The sequence below is a fragment of the Hypanus sabinus genome, chromosome 4 (genome assembly GCF_030144855.1).
Source record: "Hypanus sabinus isolate sHypSab1 chromosome 4, sHypSab1.hap1, whole genome shotgun sequence".
In the NCBI taxonomy this organism is placed as follows: domain Eukaryota; kingdom Metazoa; phylum Chordata; class Chondrichthyes; order Myliobatiformes; family Dasyatidae; genus Hypanus; species Hypanus sabinus.
The window spans coordinates 11,177,537-11,202,628 of NC_082709.1; the positions used below are offsets into that span (position 1 = coordinate 11,177,537).

General features: G+C 42.1%; 1 protein-coding gene across 9 annotated transcripts in view; it reads right to left on the minus strand.

Annotated features, from left to right (window-relative positions):
• The window catches only part of b3galt1b (UDP-Gal:betaGlcNAc beta 1,3-galactosyltransferase, polypeptide 1b), a 192,080-nt gene that overhangs the window by 9,933 nt on the left and 157,055 nt on the right, over positions 1-25,092 (minus strand). For 6 of the 9 annotated variants that reach the window (XM_059966396.1, XM_059966398.1, XM_059966395.1 and 3 more), the window contains one exon: positions 17,506-21,869. The exons of 1 other annotated variant lie outside the window; for it this stretch is intronic. In XM_059966396.1, the coding sequence (XP_059822379.1) occupies positions 20,704-21,684 (981 nt within the window). In that variant the 5' untranslated portion in view covers positions 21,685-21,869 and the 3' untranslated portion in view covers positions 17,506-20,703. Of the gene's footprint in view, positions 1-11,388; positions 13,286-17,505; positions 21,870-23,603; positions 23,894-25,092 lie in introns of those variants that run through there. 2 more of the 9 variants (XR_009511561.1, XR_009511562.1) reach the window with 2 other exon arrangements.

Below are 25,092 nucleotides of genomic sequence, written 5' to 3' on the forward strand. Positions count from 1 at the left end.
AAAGCTTTTGATAATGTGAGATATGAAGAGCTTATAAAACTCCTTCAGCACTTCGACAAAGATAGAAAAGGTATCAAAATGAGACAGTGGTTTTGTCCAGATTAAAAGAGGAGTCAGACAGGGCTGTGTTCTCTCGCCCAACCTATTCAACTTTGGTAGCGAGGAGATGTCAAGAGAAATTCAGTAGTATTCTAGGTACAATTGGTGGATATAATTTGAACAACCTATGATACACAGACGATACCAGATTCTTCTAAAGAAAAGCTCCAAGAAATACCAGATAAAGTCATCAAAGAAAGAGCAAAGAGAAAATTGAGTATCAACTGCAAGAAGACTGAATGCATGGTTGTCACTAAGAGGGAAAAAATACAGAAATGAGAACTGAAATTGGGCACCAAAACAATTAAACAAACCTGGAAGTTCAATTACTTAGGGAGCACAATGCATCTGATGGGAGGACTGATGATGAAACTAGAAGAATGATTGGGATTGCTAAATGCACTTTGAAGCTTTTGAGCAAGGTACTAAAGAATCACATTATTTCTATGGATATGAAACTCGAGTGTTGCAGTGCTTTGTTCATTACACACTAACATAGTTGGACAATATCAGAGCAGAATGAGGGAAGACTCAAAGCTGCAGAAATGTGGTTTTGGGGAAGGATGATGAAAATATCGTGGAAGGACAGAATAACAAATGAAGTGTTGTGAAAAACCAGAATAAGCTGATATCATCAATCAGCTGGAATATTTGAGACATGTACTGAGGAAAGAAGTGGTCAAAAGTTTTGCAGTGATGGGAAAATTGATGGAAGAAAATGTCATGGTCAGCAGCGCATGACATTCATGACGTGCATCAAGGGATAGGCAGGCAAAAGTTTTGAAGAGCTTATTAGACCTTCTCAGAATAAAGACAGATGGAAGCCCATGAACACCGATGTCATACAACATGCACATAATGATGACGATGATATTGAAGTAAAGAGTTTACATGGTATTTCTGCCATTCACTGTCAGTTCCAATCTTGTCATATCTCAGCCATCTCGTAACAGATTACTCTCACTACAGTATTTTCTTCATGAAATTTACTATATTTTAAATTTCTCAACGACTTCAGTTTCTCTTGCCATTGTAAATAGTTTTGAAGACTTTTTCATATCTCATGGTAATCCTCTCGCCTTACCTCTTGTCATGCTCTTCCTTCTTTTCCACACATTTAGAGGAAGATACTTTCCCAGTTCTTATTTTTTCCTGACTTATTTATTCTCCTACTCTGTCAGATTAGTGTTGTGTTTGTTATTTAGCATAATTTATTCCCTCTGAGCATTGATGACCGTTCCCCAGATTGTAAGGAAGCTTAGAAAAGCCATTCACCACTCAGCTTAGGTTAGCTCTCCGCTGCCTCGCTGCTATAGCAACTCATAGGGAAGGCTTCGGGAGTAAACCCTGAGGGAAAAACCCCGGGTTGGAGTCCCCAGGGCCGTCTTATGTTGAGTTCAACGTTGACTGGTATCAGACATACAGACACATTCTTTATTGATCCCGAGGGAAATTGGGTTTCATTACAGCCGCACCAACCAAGAATAGTGAAGAAATATAGCAATATAAAACCATAACTAATTAAATAATAATAAGTTAATCATGCCAATTGGAAATAAGTCCAGGACCAGCCTATTGGCTCAGGGTGCCTGACACTCCAGGGAGGAGTTGTAAAGTTTGATGGCCACAGGTAGGAATGACTTCCTATGTCGCTCAGTGTTACATCTCAGTGGAATGAGTCTCTGGCTGAATGTACTCCTGTGTCTAACCAGTACATTATGGAGTGGATGGGAGACATTGTCCAAGATAACATGCAACTTGGACAGCATCCTCTTTTCAGACACCACTGTCAGAGAGTCCAGTTCCACCCCCACAACATCACTGGCCTTACGAATGAGTTTGTTGATTCTGTTGGTGTCTGCTACCCTCAGGCTGCTGCCCCAGCAAACAACAGCAAATGTGATAGCACTGACCACCACAGACTCGTAGAACATCCTCAGCATTGTCCAGCAGATGTTAAAGGACCTCAGTCTCCTCAGGAAACAGAGACGGCTTTGACCCTTCTTGTAGACAGCCTCAGTGTTCTTTAACCAGTGCAGTTTATTGTCAATTCGTATCCCCAGGTGTTTGTAATCTCCTGCGAAGCCACTGGTGCCAAACTGTATTGGTCTCTGCCGTTCCTTTGGACTCATTAGTAGCGTGGAGAGGGGGAGGCTGCTGTATGAGCAACAGCTTGCTCTACACGTCATACTGCCGGGACTTGTTTGCATACTGACTTGCCTATCATGTAGACAGTTGACACACAAAACCCATGGTCAACCTCGACCAACAGAGGGTCTCAGAAAGCATTACAACTAATTCCAGTCACCTACAACTATCTCAGCGCTCTGCAATTATTTTCTTTCAGGTATTGATCTTAGTCAACTGTATTGTCTTGATGGATTCAACCTCCTACATCATCAGTATTCCACCTGTTCATTACTTGATGCATTTTAACATTTAAAGAAAAAGCTTCAGCACCTTTGTTTCTATTGCCAATCTCAGTCAATGTATGGTCTCTGATATTTGACCATTCTACCAGCCCTGCCTCACTATCTTTAGGTGTTCATTATTTTGAGCATCCTTGACAAGTCCTCATCTTTAAGGTAAAATATCACGGTGGCTCCTGCCAATTTTTTGTTCCAAGGAAATATCTTCCAGTTTAAGCCTTTGACTGCAGAACATTTTTTTCTGTAACTTGCACTGTTCAGGCAAATGTTTCTGAATATTTTACAAGGACTTTACATCCTTTCTACAGAGCACATTCATTATGTGCCATGTCTTATGACGTGGACAATCATGGTCTTTCCATGACCATGTCTGTCCTTGGCAATTTTTTTTTAACAGATGTGGTTTGCCATTGCCTTCTTCTGGGCAGTGTCTTTACAAGACATGTGACCCCAGTAACTATCAATATTCTTCAGAGATTGCCTGCCTGGCATCAGTGGTTGCACAGCCAGGATTGTGATATGCACCAGCTCCTCGAATGACCATCCAGCACCTGCTCCCATGGCTTCATGTGACTCTGATCAATGCCGGGGGCGGGGGGTGGTGGTGGGAGTGTGTGTTGAGAAGCAGGTGCGATGGCCAGCATTGAATTGAATTGACTTTATTTCTTACATCCTTCACATACTTGAGTAAATAATTTCACGTTATGTCTCCGTCTAAATGTGCAATTATAGTAATTTATAATAATTTCCAATAAATGGAAAAGTCAATGTAACATGGAAATACACTCAAATCAGTGTGGGTTAATCAGTCTGATGGCCTGGTGGAAGAAGCTGTCCTGGAACCCATTGGTCCTGGTTTTTATGTTGCGGTACCTTTTCCAGGATGGTAGCAGCTAGAAGAGATGATTGTGGTTGGGTGACTCAGGTCCCCAATGATCTTTCGGGCCCTTTTCTCACACCTGTCTTTACAAATGTCCTGAATCATGGGAAGTTCACATCTACAGATGGGCTGGGCTGTCCACAGCACTCTCTGCAGAATCCAGCGATTAAGGGAGGTGCAGTTCCCATACCAGGCAGTGACGCAGCCAGTCAGGATGCTATCAATTGTGCCCCTGTAGAAAGTTCTTAGGATTTGGGGGCCCATACCAAACTTCAACTGTCTGAGGTGGAAGAGGCACTGTTGTGCCTTTTCACCACACAGCAGTTGTGTTACAGACCACTTGAGGTCCCCGGTGATGTGGATGCCGAGGAACTTAAAGCTGTTTATCTTCTCAGCCCCAGATCCACTGATGTCAATAGGGGTTAGCCAGTCTCCGTTCCTCCTGGAATCCACAACCAGCTCTGTTGTTTTTGCAACATTGAGGGAAAGGAATGGGGAGAAAAGAAGAGGCAAGCTGATTCCAAGGCAATTGTCAGGAGTGCAGTGCCATGTAGAGGAAAGTTTGAACAGCGGCTAGTCAGAAATCATGAACGACACGAGGTGATTTGCACAGGTCGGCGAGTGTACATTAAAATGTGCATTGTGAGAGTTTCAGCATTTGAATAGTAGCCAAATAGAGATCAGGATCCGGTAGCAAGGGCAAATAAAAACAGGCGGGGACAAGCAGAGCAGCCATTGTTGGAATGGGCAGTGTTGGGAGTGGATATTTGAGGATTCAGCTCTGAGGCTTCAGCGAGGAAGGGCTTGAGCGAGAGAAGCTGAAAAGCTGCAGGTAGATTTATTTCTGTTTATTATTGTTTACTTCTTTATATCTGCATGGTTAGTGCAGCAGGGATTCGAGGCAGGTTAGCAGGTTTCTTGTGGGATGTGAGGAGGCAGGGAGATGTCCAGTGACCTGATGACATCACCTGCACGAAGTGCATCCAGCTGCCACTTCTAACACCACGTGTTGAGGAGTTGGACCTGGAAATGGATGAACTCTGGATCACTGGGAGGGGGGGGGGGGAGCTGAGGGGCTGATAGACAGGGCCTATAGAGATAGTTACACTAAAGCTGCAGGACACAGGAAACTGGGTGACAGTCAGGTTAGGGAAAGGGGTTAAATAGCCAGTGCAGAGTACCCCTGTGGCCATCCCCCTCAACAACAGATATACCACTTTGGATACTTCTGGGGGGGGGGAAGGAGGGGTTGACCTAGCAGAGGAAAGTCACAGTGGTCAGGTCTCTGGCACTCAGTCTGGCTCTGTGACTCAGAAAAGGAGGGTGGGGGGAGGTGAGTTGTGGTTATAGGGGAATCATTAGTTGGGGGAAAGGAAGGTGGTTCAGTGGACTCCTGAGTGCTATGTTGCCTCCTGGTTGCCAGGATCCAGGATATCTTGGATCGAGTCCTCAGCATTCTCATGGGAGGATGAGTGGCCCGAAGTCATAGTCCATGTAGGTACAACAGACAGTAGGTGCAGGAGTAGGCCATTTGGCCCTTCTAGCCAGCACCGCCATTCACTGTGATCATGGCTGATCATACACAATCAGTACCCCGTTCCTGCCCTCTCCCCATATCCCTTGATCCCGCTATAAGAGCTCTATCGAACTCTCTCTTGAATGCATCCAGAGACTTGGCCTCCACTGCCTTCTGGGGCAGAGCATTCCATGTATCCACCACTCTCTGGGTGAAAAAGTTTTTCCGCATCTCTGTTCTAAATGGCCTACCCCTTATTCTTAAACTGTGGCCTCTAGTTCTGGACTCACCCATCAGCGGGAACATGCTTCCAGCCTCCAGTGTGTCCAATCTCTTAATAATCTTATATGTTTCAATCAGATCCCCTATCATCCTTCTAAATTCCAGTGTATACAAGCCCAGTCGCTCCAATCTTTCAACATATGACAGTCCTGCCATTCCAGGAATTAACCTTGTGAACCTATGCTGCACTCCCTCAATAGCAAGAATGTCCTTCCTCAAATGTGGAGACCAAAACTGCACACAATACTCCAGGTGGGGTCTCACAAGCGCCCTGTACAGCTGCAGAAGGACCTCTTTACTCCTATACTCAATTCCTCGTTATAAAGGCCAGCATGCCATTAGCTTTCTTCACTGCCTGCTGTACCTGCATGCTTCCTTTCATTGACTGATGTACAAGAACACTTGGATCTTGTTGTACTTCTCCTTTTCCTAACTTGACTCCATTTAGATAGTAATCTGCCTTCCTGTTCTTGCCACCAAAGTGGATAACCTCACATTTATCCACATTAAACTGCATCTGTCATACATTTGCCCACTCACCCAACCTGTCCAAGTCACCCTGCATTCTCATAACATCCTCCTGACATTTCACACTGCCACCCAGCTTTGTGTCATTGGCAAATTTGCTAGTGTTACTTTTAATCCCTTCATCTAAATCATTAATGTATATTGTAAACAGCTGCGGTCCCAGCACCGAACCTTGCGGTACCCCACTGGTCACAGCCTGCCATTCCGAAAGGGACCCATTAATCGCTACTCTTTATTTCCTGTCAGCCAACCAATTTACCAATTTACACCTGTACCAAGGACAGGTGTAGGAAGAGGGACCAGATTCTGCAAAGTAAGCTCAGGGAGTTAGCTGCTAATTTAAAGGGCAGGACCTCAAGGATTATGATCTCAGGATTGCTACTCATGCTAGGTGCTAGTGCGGCCAGAACTCGGAAGATTATGCAGTTTAAGACATGGCTAGGGAGTTGGTGCAGGAGGGAGGTCTTCAGATTTTTGGATCATTGGGCTGTAGTCCAGGAAAGGGGGGACCTGTACAGAGACAGTTTATTGTTCTTGTTTTAAAAGGCAGATTAGCTCAGGGTTGGGATCAAAACTTGGGATTGTGATATTGTAGCCATCAATGAGACTTGGTTGCAGGAAGGACAGGACTGACAGCTCAATATTCTGGGGTTCCATTGCTTTAGATGTGATAGAGTGGGAGTTGTTAAAGGGGCAGAGTGCCATTACTAGTCAGGGAAAATGTCACAGCAGTGCTGTCAGGATAGACTGGAGTGGCCTTATGGGTGGAACTGAGGAATAAGAAACATACAATCACATTAAAGGGGCTATATTATAGACTACCAAACAGTTAATGTGATTTAGACTAAGAAATGTGTAGAGAGATCACAGACTGTTGCAAGAAACATAAGGTTGTGACAGCAGGTGATTTTAACTTTCCACATATTGACTCCCATACTATAAAAGGACTCGATGGAGCAGAGTTTGTCAAATGTATCAGCAAAGTTTCCTTAACCAATATGTACAAGTCCCAATGAGAGAGTATTCAATACTTGGACTCCTATTAGGGAAGAAGACAGGGCAGGTGACAGGAGGGCAGGAGAACACTTTGCATGTAGTAATCACATTGCCATTAATTTCAAGGTAACTTTGAAAAAGAGTAAGTCTGGTCTGTGGATTGAAATCTAAATAGGAGAAAGGACAACTTTTATGTACCGGAGAGGACCTACCAAGTGTGGATTTGGGCAGGCTCTTTTCTGGCAAAGCTGTAAATGGTAATTGGGAGGCCTTCAAAAGCAAATTTTGAGAGTACAGAACTTGTATGTTCACGGAGCCTGGTTCTTCAAAAGACAATGGAGCCCTGGTCAGGTTAAGAAAGAAGAGTAGGTGCACTGCAGGTAGAGACAAATGAGGTACTTGAGTATATGAAAAGCAGGAGGACACTTATGAAAGAATTAGGAGGGTGAAAGGAAGGCATGAGGTTGCCCTAACAAACAAGGTGATGGAGAATCCCAACGGCTTCCACAGATATGTTAGGAGCAAAATGATTGCAAAGGACAAAATTGGTCCCCTAGAAGATCAAAATGGTAATCAATGTGTGGAGCCCAAAGAGATGGGGGAGATCTGAAATGGATATTTTGCTTCTGTACTTACTCAGGAGACAGAGTAAATAGTGTCTATTGAAGCAGAAGCTAGATCATTGACCCTACACAGAATACAGAAAAGGAGATGTTTACTGTCTTGAGGCAAATGAGGGTGAACAAATCCCCAGGGCCTAACAAGGTGTTCCCTCAGACTCCGTGGGAGACAAGTGCAGAAATTGCAGGGGCCCTAGCAGACATAAGTCCATCTCCCAACACCCCCCCCCCCCCCATCCTCATCACATTCTACAGGGGTTGTATTGAGAACATCCTGAGCAGCTGCATCACTGCCTGGTTCGGGAATTGCACCGTCTCAGATCCCAAGAACCTGCAGCGGATAGTGAGGTCAGCTGAGAAGATCATCAGGGTCTCTCTTCCCGCTATTACAGACATTTACACCACACGTTGCATCCGCAAAGCTAACAGCATTGTGGAGGAACCCATGCACTCCTCATACAAACTCTACTCCCTCCTGCCATCTGGCAAAAGGTACAAAAGCATTCAGGCTCTCATGACCAGACTGTGTAACATTTTCTTCCCCCAAGCCATCAGACTGCTCAATACTCAGATATTATAATATAATAATATAATAATTTATTATATTGTAATTTGTCTTCTACTGTGCCTATTGTCTTGTTTATTAATTCTTGTAATGCCCTGCACTGTTTTGTGCACTTTATGTAGTCCTGCGCAGGTTTGCAGTCTAGTGCAGTTTTTAGGTTGTTTTACACAGTCTAGTGTAGCCTTGTGCTATCTCACATAGTCTAGTGTAGTTTTTGTGTTGTTTCATGTAACACCAGGGTCCTGGAGGAATGTTGTTTCATTATTACTGTGTATTGTACCAGCAGTTTGTGGTTGAAATGACAATAAATTTGACTTGACTGAAATCATCCCTAGTGAGGTACCAGATGATTGGAGGATAGCCAATGTTGCTCCATTGTGTAAGAAAAACTTGAAGAATAAGCCAAGAAAATATAGGCCGGTGAGCTTGACATCAGCAGTGGGAAAGTTATTGGGAGGCATTTTAAGGCACTGGATATGTGAGCATTTGGATAGACAGGAAGTGATTAGGGATAGTCAGCATGGCTCTGTGTGTGTTGGGTCCTGTAACCAATCTTATAGTATTTTGAGGAAGTTAGCAGGAAAGTTGATTTAAACAAGGCAATGGGTGTTGTCTGCATGGACTTCAGCAAAGCAAAAGCAGGTAGTAAATTGGATTAGACATTGGCTTTGTGGGAGGAGCCAGAAACTGGTAGTAGAGGGTTGCCTGTCTGACTGGAGGCCTGTGACTAGTGCAGTGCTGCAAGGATTTGTGTTGGGTCCATTGTTGTTTTTCATCAATGTCAATGATCTTGAAGATGATCTGGTTAACTGGATCAGTAAGTTTATGGATGACACCATGTCTGGGGGGTGTAGTGGACAGCAAGGAAGATGATCAAAGCTTGCAGTGAGATCTGAACTAGATGGAAAAATGACAGAAAATTGTGAGATGTTGCACTTTGGGAGGACTAACCAGGGTTAGTCTTACACAGTGAATGGCAAGACACTGAGGAGTGTGGTAGAACAAGGGGAACTGGGAATACAGGTTAATAACATATTGAAAGTGGTGTTACATATAGACAGGCTCATAAGGAAAGCTTTTGACAGATTGGCTTTTGTAGATCAAAGTACTAATTCCAGGAGTTGGGATGTTGTGTTGATGTTATATAATAAGACATTGGTGAGGGTTGAAGTATTGAGTCCAGTTTTGGTCACCTCCCTAAAGGAAAAATGTAAATAACATTGAAAGAATACAAATAAAATTTACAAGAATGATGCTGGGATGGGTGGACCTAAGTTACAAGGAAAGATTAAATAACTTAGAACTTTATTCCCTAGAACATAAAAGATTGAGGGGATATTTGTAAGAGGTATACAAAATTAGGAGGCATATAGATAGGGTAAATGCAAGCAGGCTTTTTCTACTGAAGTTTGGTGGCTTTATAACTAAAGGTCATGGGTTAAGGGTTAAAGGTGAAATGTTTAAGGGGAAGATGAGGGGAATCTTCTTCACTCAGAAGGCCGTAGTCATGTGGAAGGAGCTGCCAGAGAAAGTGGTGGATGCAATTTCAACTTCAACGTTTAAGAGAAGTTTGGAAAGGTATATGGATAGGGGAGGTATGGAGGGCTATGGTCCAGGTGCAGGTTGATGGGAGTAGGTTTTTAAAATGTTTAAATGGGCCAAAAGGTTTTCTATGACTAAGTGAGGAAGTCAGCGGGGGTGGTATTGGAAGACTGAGGGAGATGAATGATAGATAGAGGCTGTAAAGTGACCAATTATCTCAGAATAATCTACACATGGAGGAACTCAGCAGGCCAGGCAGCATCTATGGAAAAAGAGTAACTAGCTAATCTGCAAACACAAGGAAATCTGCAGATGCTGGAAATTCAAACAACAACACACACAAAATGCTGGTGGAACACAGCAGGCCAGGCAACATCTATAGGGAGAAGCGCTGTCGACGTTTCGGGCCGAGACCCTTCATCAGGACTAACTGAAAGGAGAGCTAATAAGAGATTTGAAAGTAGTGGGGGGAGGGGGAAATGCAAAATGGTAGGAGAAGGCCGGAGGGGGTGGGATGAAGCTAAGAGCTGGAAAGGTGATTGGCGAAAGTGATACAGAGCTGGAGAAGGGAAAGAATCATGGGACGGGAGGCCTCAAGAGAAAGAAAGGAGTGGGGGGGGGGAGCACCAGAGGGAGATGGAGAACAGGCAAACAACTAAATATGTCAGGGATGGGGTAAGAAGGGGAGGAGGGGCATTAAGGGAAGTTAGAGAAGTCAATGTTCATGCCATCAGGTTGGAGGCTACCCAGCCGGTATATAAGGTGTTGCTCCTCCAACCTGAGTTTGGATTCATTTTGACAATAGAGGAGGCCATGGATAGACATATCAGAATGGGAATGGGATGTGGAATTAAATTAAACTAGCTAATGTGTCAGGAAGAGACCAATGAAGAGTCTCGGCCTGAAACGTTGACTGTTTACTCTTCTCCATTGATGCTGTCTGGCCTGTTGAATTCTTTCAGCATTTAGTGTGTTACTTGTGTATCCAGCATCTGCAGATGTTCTCAAGTTTGAATCACCTTTCATAGCTCTCCACTCTGTGCTGGCCATCTGGTCGGTCTGTTCTAAATTTTCCTGCATTTGAACTGAAATAGTGACTATTTCTTTCCTCCCACAGACACTGCAGCTGCTTCACCTCCACTGAATTCCTCCAGATCCCAGCACCTGCAGTCTCTTGTGTCTCGAGCAGTTAACTGGTTATTTCACATCAGTGTTCTGGATGATATATGTGGGTTGCTTTTTTAATGTCAACTTCAAGTAGCCATGTTACAGATTTTGCATCAGAACCTTGACCAAGCAATGAAATCCAGACCTTGGTTGGTCCATCATGTCAGTATTTGATGGATTCAGAGATGTGATGTCTGTGAGGCTTGATTGTTCATTTGGCTTTTGTGATCTAGCATGATAAACCTTCTACAGAAATCAATGATTTATATTCTGTCACTGCTTCCTCACATCTGCAGATAAACGGCTACCTCAATATGAGAATTATTTCTTACTAAGCTGGATAGGATCTGACAAAACCACAATTTCATCCATAATTGAGATCACCTTTTTCTGTCATAAATCTCAATACTGATCTAACACTGACTTACTGAAATCCTTCACTGTTTTTACCCCCTGCAACCCACATTAAAGTTCAAAGTAAATTTATTATCAAGGTACATATTTGTCACAATATACAATCCTGAGATTGATTTGCTTATGGGCATACTCAATGAATCTATAGAATAATACTTTAACAGAAACACCACAAGAACTTGGACTTACAACCAAATGTGCAAAAGATAACAAACTATGCAAATACAAAAAGAAAAAATAAATAAGCAATAAATATCGAGAACATGAGATGAAGTGTCCTTGAAAGTGAGTCCGTAGGTTGTGGAAACTTTTCAATGATGGGGCAAGAGAAGTGGGGTGAAGTTATCCCCTTGGTTCAAGATGGTTGAGGGGTAGTAGTTGTTTCTGAACCTGGTGGTGTGAGTACTGAGGCAACTGCACCTTCTTCCTGATAGCAGCAGTGAGAAAAGAGCATGACCTGGGTGGTGGGAGTCTCTGGTGATGGATGCTGCTTTCCTGAGTCAACATTTCATCTCTATGTGCACAATGGAGGGGAGGGCTTTACCTGTGATGGACTGGGCTGCATTCATTACTACTTGTAAGATTTTTCATTCAAGAGCATTGGTTTTTCCATACCAGGCTGTGATGCAGCCAGTCAATATACTCTGTACCACGCATCCATAGAAGTTAGTCGAAGTTTTAGATGTCATTCTGAAGGACGAAGATCACTACTGTGCCGCCGCCTTCATTTATGTGCTGGGCTCAGAACAGGTCCTCTGTAATAGTAATATCGAGGAATTTATATTTGCTGACACTCTCCTCCTCTAGTTTCTTCCCCCCTCCACTCAAAGCCAATAATCAGCTCCTCAGTCTTAATGATATTGAATAAGAGGTTGTTCTGTCATACTCAGCCAGACATTAAAATGCAAAAATTAAATTTTTTTTAATGTTTACATTTACTTATAAATCCTCACTACATTTACAGAGATTGATGCTTAAGTTCCAAGTTTTATTAAGAGACAGATGTTTTGAAGGCCCTGTATGTTAGTTTGTACAATGACTGAAATCTATTGCACAGCAATGTGGTGGCTAGGGTGGAGCTGAATAGGGAGAGAACATAACACGTGGTAAACAAAGTGGAAACAGAATTTGGATACTGCCAGAATTTTTGGATAATGATAACTGGGGTAAGAGGAAAAAAAAATAATTCTCTGGCATATCAGGAAGTGATGGGTAGTTAGTGCAGGAGATGCTGACGGTGTAGTGGTGGGTGAAAGGAGAGGTTACAAAGCAACCCACTGAGGATTAAGTTAGACCATACAAGCATATGGGATAGGAGCAGAATTAGGCCATTTGGCCCATTGATTTTACTCCACCATTTCATCATGGCTGATCCATTTGCGCCTCAGCCCCAAACTCCTGCCTTCTCTTCGTATCCCTTCTTGCCAGGACTAGTTAAGAATCTATCAACCTCTGCCTTCAATACACCCAATGACTTGGCCTCACCCTGTGGCAACAAATTCCACAGATTCACCACTCTCTGGCTAAAGAAATTCCTCCTCACCTCTGTTCTAAACTCTGTATCCTCTGATACAGCATCAAGGGTAGTCGTAGCCGAAGGGTGGTAGTGGGGACGAGCTCCCACTGCTAAACAAATGCTCTTCATGGCGTGCGCCTCAAACAGCCTCTGACAACCAAGTCCAACTCCTGGCCTTCACGTGTGGCATAGTTCTTACGCCCAGCAGAGCTGTTCTCACTGACAGGAGAAGGGGCAAAGGTGGGCCACTGGCACCATAAAACCAGTTGCTCCGGGCAGATGAGGCTCATTAACCATAGATGGTACCTCACCTAGGAGAGGGAAAACTCCGATTTTAAACCTCTGCTGCCTTGTGGCTATGCCTGCTCACGGGAAAGGATTTGGGAGTAAACCCTGAGGAGAAATCCGGAATTGGAGTCCCAAAGGCGGCTGACTGCTGTACCCAGCACCGACCGGCACGGCAACTCCTGCGACGCTGCTGGCACCAAGCTGTATCGACTCCCGTCGTTCCTTTGGACCTGTCATCAGCATGGAGAGGGGGGTCCCTCTGCATGGGCAACAGACGGATCTCCGTAAACTCTGCTCTGGCTTGCGCCCTGGAGAAGCCACTCCCAGTGACTACCAGAGGCGCAGTACCCATGGTCGACTATGACCGACGGAGGCCGAGAAGTATCCTCTGATCTTCTGGTATAGGGGTGGGTGAGAGGAGAGTTTGGAAAATAACCTGAGAACTGAAGATTAAATTATTGATTAGTGGCAAGAATCGCAATGCAGTGCTACACAGCATGACCACAACATCCCAAAAGGTGCCAAAATCTCAGAATGGTTCACATTAGGTGGACAACCAGGGTAAGTCTTGCACAGTGAACAGTAGGACACTGAGGAGTGTGGTAAAACACAGGGATCTGGGAACATAGGTACATAATTTGCTTAAAGTGGGGTCACAGGTAGATAGGGTCCTAAAGCAAGCTTTGTCACATTGGCCTTCATAAATCAAAGTATTGAGTACAGGTGATGGGATGTTATGTTGAAGTTGTATAAGACATTGGTGGGGCCTAATTTGGAGAATTATGTGCAGTTTTGGTCACCTACCTACAAGATATAAACAAGCTTGAAAGAGTAGAGACAATTTGCAAGGATGTTGCCAGGTCTGGAACCCCAGTTACAAGGAAAGATTGAATAGGTTAGGACTGTATTCTTTAGAACATAGATGATTGAGAGGAGATTTGATAGCGGTATACAAAATTATGAGGGGTATAGATAAGGTAAATGTGAGCAGGCTTTTTCACTGAGGTTGGGTGGGGCTACAACCTGAGGTCATGGGTTAAGGGTGAAAGGTGAAAAATTTAAGGGGAACAGGAGGGGAAACTTCTTCACTTAGAGGTTGCTGAGAGTGTCGAATGAGTTGCCAGCAGAAGTGGTTCCATGCAAGCTTGATTTCAATGTTTAAGAGAAATTCATTGATAGCAGGGGTATGGAGGGCTATGGCCCTCGGTCGGTGAGTAGGCAGATTAAGTAGTGGACTAGATGGGCAAAAGGGCCTGTTTCTGTGCTGTACTTCTCTATGACACAAAGAAATGCCGCGGAGGGAATATCATCATCCAATGTACCCTAGATGCAAAAATGACTGCTCAGTTTGCCAGAGTGATGTGCAATGACCCAGAAAAAGTAATTGTAGTTTATTGTGAGAGGAAAAAAAAACTCAACTGCACAGCATTGGAAAAAAGCGTGTTTTGAATATCTGAGAACCAAAGCTTTCTATTTATCAAAAAAAGATGAACTGCCACCTCTAAAGACATGCAAATGTATTCCCAGGTGGTCTCTATACTTGCTTTATAATTTTCTATTTATATTTCATCTCCTCTTGTTCTTCCTATCGGAATGCATCACACATTTCAGCAGTAACCTTCATCTTCCGTATACCCTGACATCCCGTAACTCCTTTAATTCTATCCCTCCTCACTGTTCACTGAAATTATATACGAGTCCCACCTACAAGTTTTGAAATTACTCCCTATACAGCCCAAACCAAATCATTAATATATGGCGCTATATCGTTAGGGGTTGGAGGAGATGAGGTATGTCACCGAAGACACAAATTTCTACAGATGTACTGTGGAGAGCATTCTAACTGGCTGCATCACCCTCTGGTACGGGAAGAGGGGTGGGCCACTGCACACGATTGAAATAAGCTGTAGAAAGTTGTGAACTCACTCAGCTCCATTATGGGCACTAGTCGCTGTAGTATCCAGGATATCTTCAAGAAGCGATGACCCCCATCACCCAGGACATGCCTTGTTCTCATTGCTACTATCAGGCAGAAGGTACAGAAGCCAAAAGGCACACACTTAATTATTCAGGAATGACTTCTTCCCCTCTGATTGGACATTGAACCCATGAACACTACCTCACTACTTTTTATTTTACATATTATACTTAGTTAATACACACACACTCACACATAGTGTCCATACAAATATTGTCTACACAAAGTATTCATGCCCCCTTGGAAAATTTCATGTTTTATTGTTTTAGTATATGGAATCTCAGTGGATTTAATCTGGCTTTTTTTACATTGATCAACAGAAGACTCTTTTGTGTCAAAGTGAAAACAGATCTCTACCAAGTGATTTAAATTAATTACAAATATGCAATCAATTACTTTGTGTTTTATAAGTCCTCATCCCCTTGATATGACACACCAAATCATCACTGATGTGGTCAATTGATTTTAAAGTCACATAATTAGTTAAATGGAACTCACTATGTGCAGTCAAGGTGTTTCAATTGACTGTAGTAAAAATACACCTGTGTCTGGAAGGTCCAACTGCTGGTGAGTCAGTATCCTGGCAAAAACTGCCCTATGAAAACAAAAGAACACTCCAAGCAAGTCCACAAAAAGGTTATTGAAAAGCACAAGTGAGGAGATGGATACAAGAAAATTTCGAAGTCACTGAACATCCCTTGGAGTACAGTTAAGTCAATCATCAAGAAATGGAAAGAATATGGCACAGCTGTAAATCTGCCTAGAGCAGGCCGTCCTCAGAAACTGAGTGACCGTGCAAGAAGGGGACGAGTGAGGGAGGCCACTGAAAGACCTATGAGAACACTGGAGGAGTTAGAAGCTTCAGAAGCTGAGACAGGAGAGACTGCAAACACAACTGTTGCCTAGAAGCTTCCCCAGTAACAGCTTTATGGGAATGTGGCAAAGAGAAATGAAAAATGAAATCTCAGCTAGAGTTGGCCAGAAGGCATGTGAGAGACTCTGAAGTCACCTAGAAGTTGTTCTATGGTCTGAAGGAACCAAAATTGAGCTTTTTGGCCGTCAAACTAAGTCTCCCTCTGGTGCTTCCCTCACTCACTTTTTTCTTTCTTCCATGGCCTTCTGTCTCTTTCACCAAGCAACTTCCCAGCTCTTTGCCTCATCCCTCCCCCTCCAAGGTTCACCTATCACCTGGCATTTCTCTCTCCCCACCCTTCCAATCTACTCCTCAGCAATTTTCTCCATTCCTACTAAAGGGTTTCGGCCCAAAATGTCGACTGTACTTTTTTCCCTAGATGCTGTCTGGCCTGCTGAGTTCCTCCAGCATTTTGTGTGTTGCTCAGATTTCCAGCATCTGTAGATGTTCTCTTGTTTGAGGCTAAGCACGATGTTTGGCATAAGCCAAACTCTGCACATCAAAAACTCACCATCCCTACCGTGAAGCACGGTGGTGGCCACATCTTGCTGTGGGGATGTTTCACTGCAGCAGGCCCTGGAAGGCTTGTGAAGGTAGAATGTAAAATGAATGCAGCAAAATACAGTGAAATCTTGGAGGAAAATGTGATGTTGTCTTCAAGAGATCTGCGATTTGGGAGAAGATTTGTTTTCCAGCAAGACGATGACCCCAAGCGTAAAACCAAAGCTACACAGGAATGGCTTAAAAACAACAAAGTTAATGTCCAGGAGTGGCCAAGTCAGAGTTCAGACCTCAATCCGATTGAGAATTTATGGCTGGATTTGAAAAGGGGGCTGTTCACTCACAACCCTCATGCAATCTGACAGAACATGAGCAGTTTTATAAAGAAGAATTGGGAAAAATTGCAGTGTCCAGATGTGCAAAGCTGATAGAGCCCTATCCACACAGACTCGAGGCTGTAATTGCTGCCAAAGGTACATCTACTAAATACTGACTTGAAGGAGGTGACCAATCATGCAATCAATTATTCTGTGTTTAATAATTCTAATAAATTTAGACCAATGTGTAGAAATTGGTTTTCACTTTGGCATGGAGAGTCTTTTCTGTTGATCAGTGTCATAAAAGCCAAATTAAGTTCACTGTGGTTCAATGTAAAACAATACAACAAACATTTCCCAGGTGGGTGAATACTTTTTTCAGCACTGTCTTTTTACACAAATGCACACACACTTACTGTAATTCAGTTTTTATTATCACATATTGCAATGCACTGGTGCCACATAACAATGACATTTGCTGGTGATATTAAACCTGATTCTGATTTATAGAAATAACCCTTATGGAACAGTACTAACTTTCTCCAGTCTGTGAAAATTATTGTGCTATTTTCTATTACTAAGGTATTTTTTTATTCATGCCTCCACAACTTATCTGAGTCCTTCTGATATATTTCACAGTTTTAAAGATACAGCACAGAATAGGCCCCTGGGGTCCTTTGAGACACCCCCCCCCCCCCCAGCAATCCTCATCACCCCAATTTAAGCCTAGTCTAATATCCCAGTCTCCAGAGCCAATCCACACGCTGTGTTTATCCACTTTTCCTGGTAACCCTCATGCATTGAAATAAATGCAGTCTAAACCAATGGTATTTCCTCTCCTTTTACCGTGTCCCTGACTATGCTGACTACTAAACTTGTTCTCTTTGGTGACAATATTTCCCCCACCACAGTCTATTGCTCAAGAGCCCACCCCCCCCCCCCCCAAATGCCCATCGAATTTCAAAACTCCTAAGTAGCATTAGCAAATCTTCCTATCAAGATTTGATTACAGATATACTTCATATCATTCAGTCAGGTTAGTATAATGTAATTTGTCTTTTTAAAAAAAGCTGTCTTCCATTAATTAATTTGTACTTTGTCTAAGTGACTGTACGTATATTTTCCTTTGTTATTCACTCCATTAATTCTTATAAGTTCCCCACTATAAAGATTAAACACTACTTGCTGGATTTATCCTGACATTCACCATGCTGAAATCCTCTGGGACCACCCTTGTCCACATAGATATTTAGACAATTATGAAGAACACCACTGCAAATTCCACTTCTTCTCTGAGCAATTCAGGATATGTTACATCTGACCCTCATGAATTTAGGCATAAACGGCGTTCCAGTATCTCACTTGTATGAAATTTACTCAACAACTACTTCCTATCAGCACAGCAGAATATTTTTCCGAGCTATTTCCCCCCCACTGAGATTGAGTGAGACCACAACTAAAGGTCATGGGATAAGGGGGAAATTAAATGCAGAGTTCCACAATTGTTAAAGTTTCTGGATCCTGATAAACAAAGGTAATTTTAGCTTGTTCAAGCCAATGGGGGAAACATAGAAATGATTAATATGGTTTACAAATTCAATTTTTTTTATTTTTGGATTGCAAATCAATCAGACAACTTGTTATAAAAGCTAAAGTCTTTAAAATGACAATTAAAGTGACAACTTTCAATGACAAGAGTTGGCATTTGAAATTTATGAATAATTTTCATCTCTTATAGGTTAGCATAGAAGTTATTTTGGCACATATTTAACATATTTCAGCAATAGAAAGTGATCCAAATGTACCATAACTAATAAACATTCCACAATAATTAAGATATCACTCTCATAAAATTACTATAACTTAATTAACTTTTCACATTTTTTCTCCTATAGCCTGATATTTCTCTTCTATACATAACTTGTATTAGAATTCATTAATGAATGTATATATGTTTTAATTGCCTGCACATTTTTCATTTTGCATCACATATTTCCAACTATGATTAGATATGTTGTGACCCTGCATAATCAAGGCAAATTACATTTTAATTACTGTAATTAAGTCAGTTGCTAATAGGAAGAATACCTCTTAATAGAATTTACTTTGAAATTAGAACTTCTTTTATTAGGTAAAGTACAAAGTTAAATGCTAACAATGTATTTAAAATTAGAAATGCACAGATAATCAGCTAAGTTGACTGATAGAGGATATTTTGCAAATAATGTAAATAATTTAATATCTGGTAGCATTAAGATCCCTTGCAGGTAAAATGTACCAATATATCCTCAATGGAAAGAAAGGGAATTAGAAACATTTTGATGATGGATCCTTTCACTGAAGGGAACAGATTAATATTTTGACTGGAAACTATTAATAATACCAAAATATGCTGGAAACATCAATTTTAATTATTAAATCTAATAGGGTATTTTTAGAAGTTTAACAGAAAAGAATTATTTGCATTAATTAACTGTGCTTGTAATTTGCCACAAAACCTGTATTTAGATGAATCTAAGTTTGAGGAACAAAGCACACCAAATCATCAGTTTGAAAAGACAAACACAAAATATAGCATTTAGTTGACATTTTCATTATTTTTTAAACAATTAAAACTAACAACATCTTTATTTTACATTTGCAAATAATACATGTACGGTGTTCCATAGATACCACACTGTTTTACAGCAAACAGATTTTGCTTACTTGTGATTATTCAACTCCACTTTCTGTAATTGAATATAATTTACTTTACATGGCTAAAATATACACTCAAATCCAAAAAAGTAAAAATTACAATTGAATCACATTTTACTGTATATACAGAAAACTGACTTTCTGAACAATTTACTGAAATAGTTATTGACACATCAAGTCTGTGCTCCATTTTCACCCAGCACACAGCATTACATAGGAATACTGCTATCTCAGGGGTTCCTAACCTTTTTTAATGCAATGGACCAACCTCATGAAGCAAAGGGTCCAAGGACCTTAGGTTGGGAACCCCTGTGCTATCCAATGCAAACTCTTGAAATTCACTCATCTGAAACATTATCTCTATTTGTCTCTCTGCAGATGCTGCCTGACCTGCTGGGCATTTCTAAGATTTCCACCAACTGCAGTTTTTTTTTGCTTTTCCAGTTCTATAGGATACACTAGCTATAACAAAATTGCAGAATACTCAATCCATCTGTCTATGGCAAGTTGTACTTCAACGAGGATCGAAATGATCAATCTTAATTTTGAATACCAACTACTTTCAGTTTGATGAGGTCCAAATAATACGACTGCTATTAAGTCTGTTCTGTAAACAAACTGACAACATAGTTTTAATATTATACATGATTATATGCTTTCACGTACGCATACATATAATGTCACCATTAAAAATCACCTGTTGATCAATGCACAGTTTAAAAACTTCTTACCATAACTAAATATGTCATTTCAATTTACATTGAGTGCATTAAAATACAACTTTTATATTTAACTGTGCCAAATGATAATATGCAATAGTTTAGCATACCTTCAGCTATTTGCACAATTGATAATGCATTCAAGGCAATTAGTCACACTTTTTAAAGAAAAGCCGTAATATCCATTTGAAATAAAACAAGTATGAAAGCCAAGCATGTCACACTGTGTACGAGTTTTGTTTTTCAAATCCAAACTCTACCCTAGATCTATGATCTTCAAATTTTTTGCACCAGGATGCAATTTTTATGAAATACTTAATTACCAAGAGTGAAATTTAGGTTGAAAACCTTGGCAACTGCACATTCCTCAAGCAAGTAATAATTATAAGCAATAACGGTATCATAAAAAGATACCACATTGAGCAATATCACTGTTAATCCCTGGCCATCCATGTGTCTTGCTTTGAAGTAGGAACTAAACTTCTTTCTACTTAAATTAGACAGTACAATAATTGATAGAACATGTCAATCATTTCCTCATTATGACAATATTAACAGTCATTATCTGTTATCTTGAACTACTCAGTTTTTATACCTGTGTTTAGTTGGTGAGTGTCCTAATAAACAGTTCAGCTACTGTCCTGTTGCAGGAACGTTTTCACCGTTTTCCAGGATGAATTGACACAGAAATCTGAGTGGTAATTAGAAGCACTTGTAAACCTTTGATATATTACATTTAGCAACGCAGGTGTTTTTTGCTTGACATCTCATTCCAGATCCTCTGCATTTCTTCCGGAGATATCTGGTGTACGGTGATTACCCTACGATACCTGCAGAGACTGTACGAGACCTTCCAGTGATTGAAGCCACTATTCTGAAAGGGATGTATACCAAGTTTCCGTAGGCATAGCCCAACATAGACATCCTCGAGGTGCAGCATCCTCGTGTGAAGGGAGGTCTTGTAAATAGCTTCAGCCACGTCTGTGGAAAATACGTACCCTGTTCCCGAACAGAATGGTGGGTAATTGTTGTCTGGGTACAAGTCTCTGGACATGTACCATTTGCTGCGAACATCCCGTATAGGCCCTCCATTGATGACATAACCAGTAAAATATCTCCTCCGGGGCTTTGTGTTCGGCTTGAGCAGTTTATAGATCAAATTGTCCATGTTAACAAATATATCACTGTCAGTTTTCATTACGTACTTGGCTTTTGAACAGAAGTTGGCTACCCACTTCACACCCATTACTGTTTTCAGTGTTAAGTTGTGATAGGAATCCAGAAAGTCCTCCACGATGATGTCATGAAAAATCTGGCTCTCCTGCTCAACCATTTCATTCAAAACATGGTCTGTGTTTCTCCCCAGCAGAAACAGGGTGACCAGCTGGATCCCTTTGAAGTTGTTCTCATCTCCCCAAGTCTCCCTGATTGCTTGCCGTGCATCAAACTCTTTATGCGTTGTGCTTACAAGAATGACTAAGAAAGGGTTAATTTGCTCACATTTGTTTGGCTCATTAATAAGATAATTGTAGTTATGTGGATTCAGTGACCGAGTTCGAATGTTAGTAAAGTTGAAACTCTTTTTCTCGACTATCATGCGTGAAAAAGAACTGTGCCCAACGAAGGAGGACGAGGGGCGAGTAGCACTCAGGTACCACAGAGCACTGGCCCAACAAACAACTGTTAAAATATACAAGCAGGAGACTTTAGAAGCCATTTTAACATCCCTTTCACATTACGTCACATATAATATGTGACAACAATTAATGAGTCACCTTTGGATGCTTGGCAAGTTACATATGCAATTTTAAGACAACTCAGTCATTTTGTTCAAACTGGAATCCTTGCTAATTCATTGCAGGTTCCGAGGTACATGTCTGATTAATATGGTTGCACAGAAAGCTGTAGGAAGAAAAAAAATAAAACGCTCATTAATATATCAAACATTACAATGGCTTTGGATTTAAACTCATACATCCAACTAGAAAATATAAAGCTGTTTTCTAAAGGTTGCTGCTAGGTCATTTAAATCAGATGTGAAAATGAACTGTATTCATCAAAGGGAGTGATTAATGGATTGTATTCAAGTACCTTCAGTTCAAACAACACAATCAAAATGCTGGAGGAACTTAGCAAGGCAGGCATCATCTATGGAAAAGAGTCAACTGTCAATGTTTCAGGCCAAGACCCTTCTTCAGGGCTGGGAAAAAAAGATGAGAAGATAGAGTAAGGGAGGGGAGGAAGAAGTACAAGGTGGTAGGTGATAAGTGAAACTGGGAGAGGGGGAAGGGTGAAGCGAAGGGCTGGGAAAGAGATAAATGACTGGAGGAGGGGGAAATCTGATGGGAGAGGGTAGAAGACCATGGAAGAAAGGGAAGGAGAGGGGATTAGCAGAGGGAGGTGATGGGAAGGTAAGGAGATGAGGTGAGAGAGGGAAACGGGATTGGGAATGTTGAAAGGGGGAAACAATTACCAGAAGTTTGAGAAATCGACATTCATACTAGCAGGTTGGAGGCTGCCCAGATGGAATATAAGGTGTGGCGGCCTGGGCGCTCACATGGGTCCCAGCTACGCCTGTCTTTTTGTTGGCTACGTGGAACAGTCTATGTTCCAAGCCTACACCGGTATCACTCCCCAACTTTCCCTGACGCCTGCATTGGAGCTGCTTCGGCTGCTTCGACCAGGCTAAGCTCGTCGACCACATCAACTTTGCCTCTAACTTCCACCCTGCCCTCAAATTTACCTGGACCATTTCTGACACCACCCTCCCCTTTCTCAATTTCTCTGTCTCCATCTCTGGAGACAGTTTATCTACTCATATCTCTTACAAACTCACTGATTCTCACAGCTGCCTAGTCTATACATCTTCTCACCCTGTCAGCTGGAAAAATACCATTCCCCTCTTTCAATTCTCAGGATGAGGCTTTTCATTCCAGAACTAATGAGATGTTCTCCTTCAAAGAAAGGGACTTTCCTTTCTCCACCACCAAAGGAGCATCTCTTCTATTTTGTGCAGATCACCAGTGATAGGGTTCCTTGTCCTCACCTACCACCCCAACAGCCTCCACGTCTGGCACATAATTCTCCATAAATTCTGCCATGTCCAATGGGATCCCATCAGAAAGCACACTTCCCCCTACTTTCTGCTTTTGCCAGGCATCGCTCCCCATGCGCCTCCCCAGTCCACTCATCCCTCCCACTGATCTCCCTCCTGGCACTTAACCTTGCAGGTTGAACAAGCGCCATATCTGCCCCTACACCTCCTCCCTCACCACCAATCAGGGTCTTAAAAGATCTTTCCAGGTGAGGCAACACTTCACCTGTGAGTCTGTTGAGGTCATATACTGCGTCCAGTGCTCCTGGTGTGGCCTCCTGCATATTGGCGAGGCCCAACGTAGATTGGGAGACCACTTCACCGAGCACCTACACCCTGTCCTCCAGAAAAACTGGGATCTCCCAATGGCCACCCACTTCAATTCGACTTCCCATTCCAATGTGTCCATCTACTGTCCACACTTGGGTTGGAGAAGCAGCACCCTATATTCTGGGTAGCTTCCAACCTGATTGCATGAACATCGATATCTCCAGTAATTGCATCCCCCCCCCCCTTCACCATTCCCATTTCCCCCTCTCAACTTACCTTATCCACCTCCCTTTGGTGCTTCTCCCCTTCCCTTTCTTCCATGGTCATCTACGCTCTCCTGTCAGATTTCCCTTCTCCAGCCTTTATCTTTCACCTATCACCTTCCCAGCGCTTCACTTCACCGCCTCCCCCCTCCCAGTTTCAACTATTACCTACCACTTTGTACTTTGTCCTTTTCTCCTGCCACCTTGCTCAAACTTTCCATCTTCTTTCCATTCCTGATGAAGGGTCTTGGGCGGGAATGTTGACTGTTTACTCTTTTCCATAGATACTGTATGGTCCGCTGAATGGGCAAGAGAGTGCAGTTATCTCCTTTTGTTGAAAAGTCTGATGGTTGTGGGGTAGTATCTGTTAAACCTGGTGGTGCTAGATCTGAACTCTTGTACCTTCGACCTGATGGCAGCAGTGAGAAAAGAGTATGGACTGGGTGGTGGGGATCTGTGATGATGGATGCTGTTTTCCTGCAACAGCACTTCATGTAGATGTGTTCAATGTTTGGAAGGGCTTTACCCGTGATGTAATGGGCTGAATCCAGTACCTTTTGTATGATTTTCCATTCAAAGGCATTGGTGTTTCCATACCAGGCCGTGACGCAGCCAGATAGCAGCCTAGCAAATATCAGTTAAAATACATTGGCAAGGTGCTTTAAACAATGACATTACCAGGAATGACAGCTGACTTATGAAAACCAAAGTTAAAGACAATCCTTCCTAGTACCACATGGAAGGTAGAAAGGAAAGAGTTGTTCCTCCACTGCACACAATCTCTTACCTGCATACATTTTTAGGATATAATCCAGTCACAGAGATTATCTTGAAAAGCAAAAAGAAAATGCAGATGCTGGAAATCCAGATCAGAAACAAAAAATGCACTGACCAGACCCGGCAGCATCAGCAGAAAGTGAAATGGTTAACTTTAAACGTTTCTGTTTTGTCACATAATTGATCTGAGTATTAACAGCATTTTCTCTTTTTACAGAATCGTTAAACTACCTGTGATCAGGTAGTTTAATTGAAGAAGGAATTTTCAGATAATTTTATCTGGATGAATTCTCATTTTCCCTACGTTTGGCACCTTTTAGGAGATTAGAACGTACAGCAGAGGATGAGTTCCCTTGTTGTGCAGAACCTATTAGTAATCAAATGTCAAACTAAACCTTTCTGCCTGCACAATGCCATTTCCTGTCTATTCATGTGCCCCTCTAAAGGTCTCCTGAATGTATTTGCCTTCACCACCACCCCAGGCAGTACTTTCTAGGAACCCACCCCTCTTGGTGTAAAAAGTACTTGCCTCATATGTCCTTTGAACCTTACCCATTACACCTTAAATGTGTGCCCTCTGGTATTAGACATTTCAACCCTGGGAAAAAGTTATCAGCTAGCTATTCTATCTATGTCTCTCATAATCTTATAGGCATTTATATCACACCTTAACTTCCACCAATCCACAGAAACAACTGAAGCTCTTCCAAACTCTCCTTTA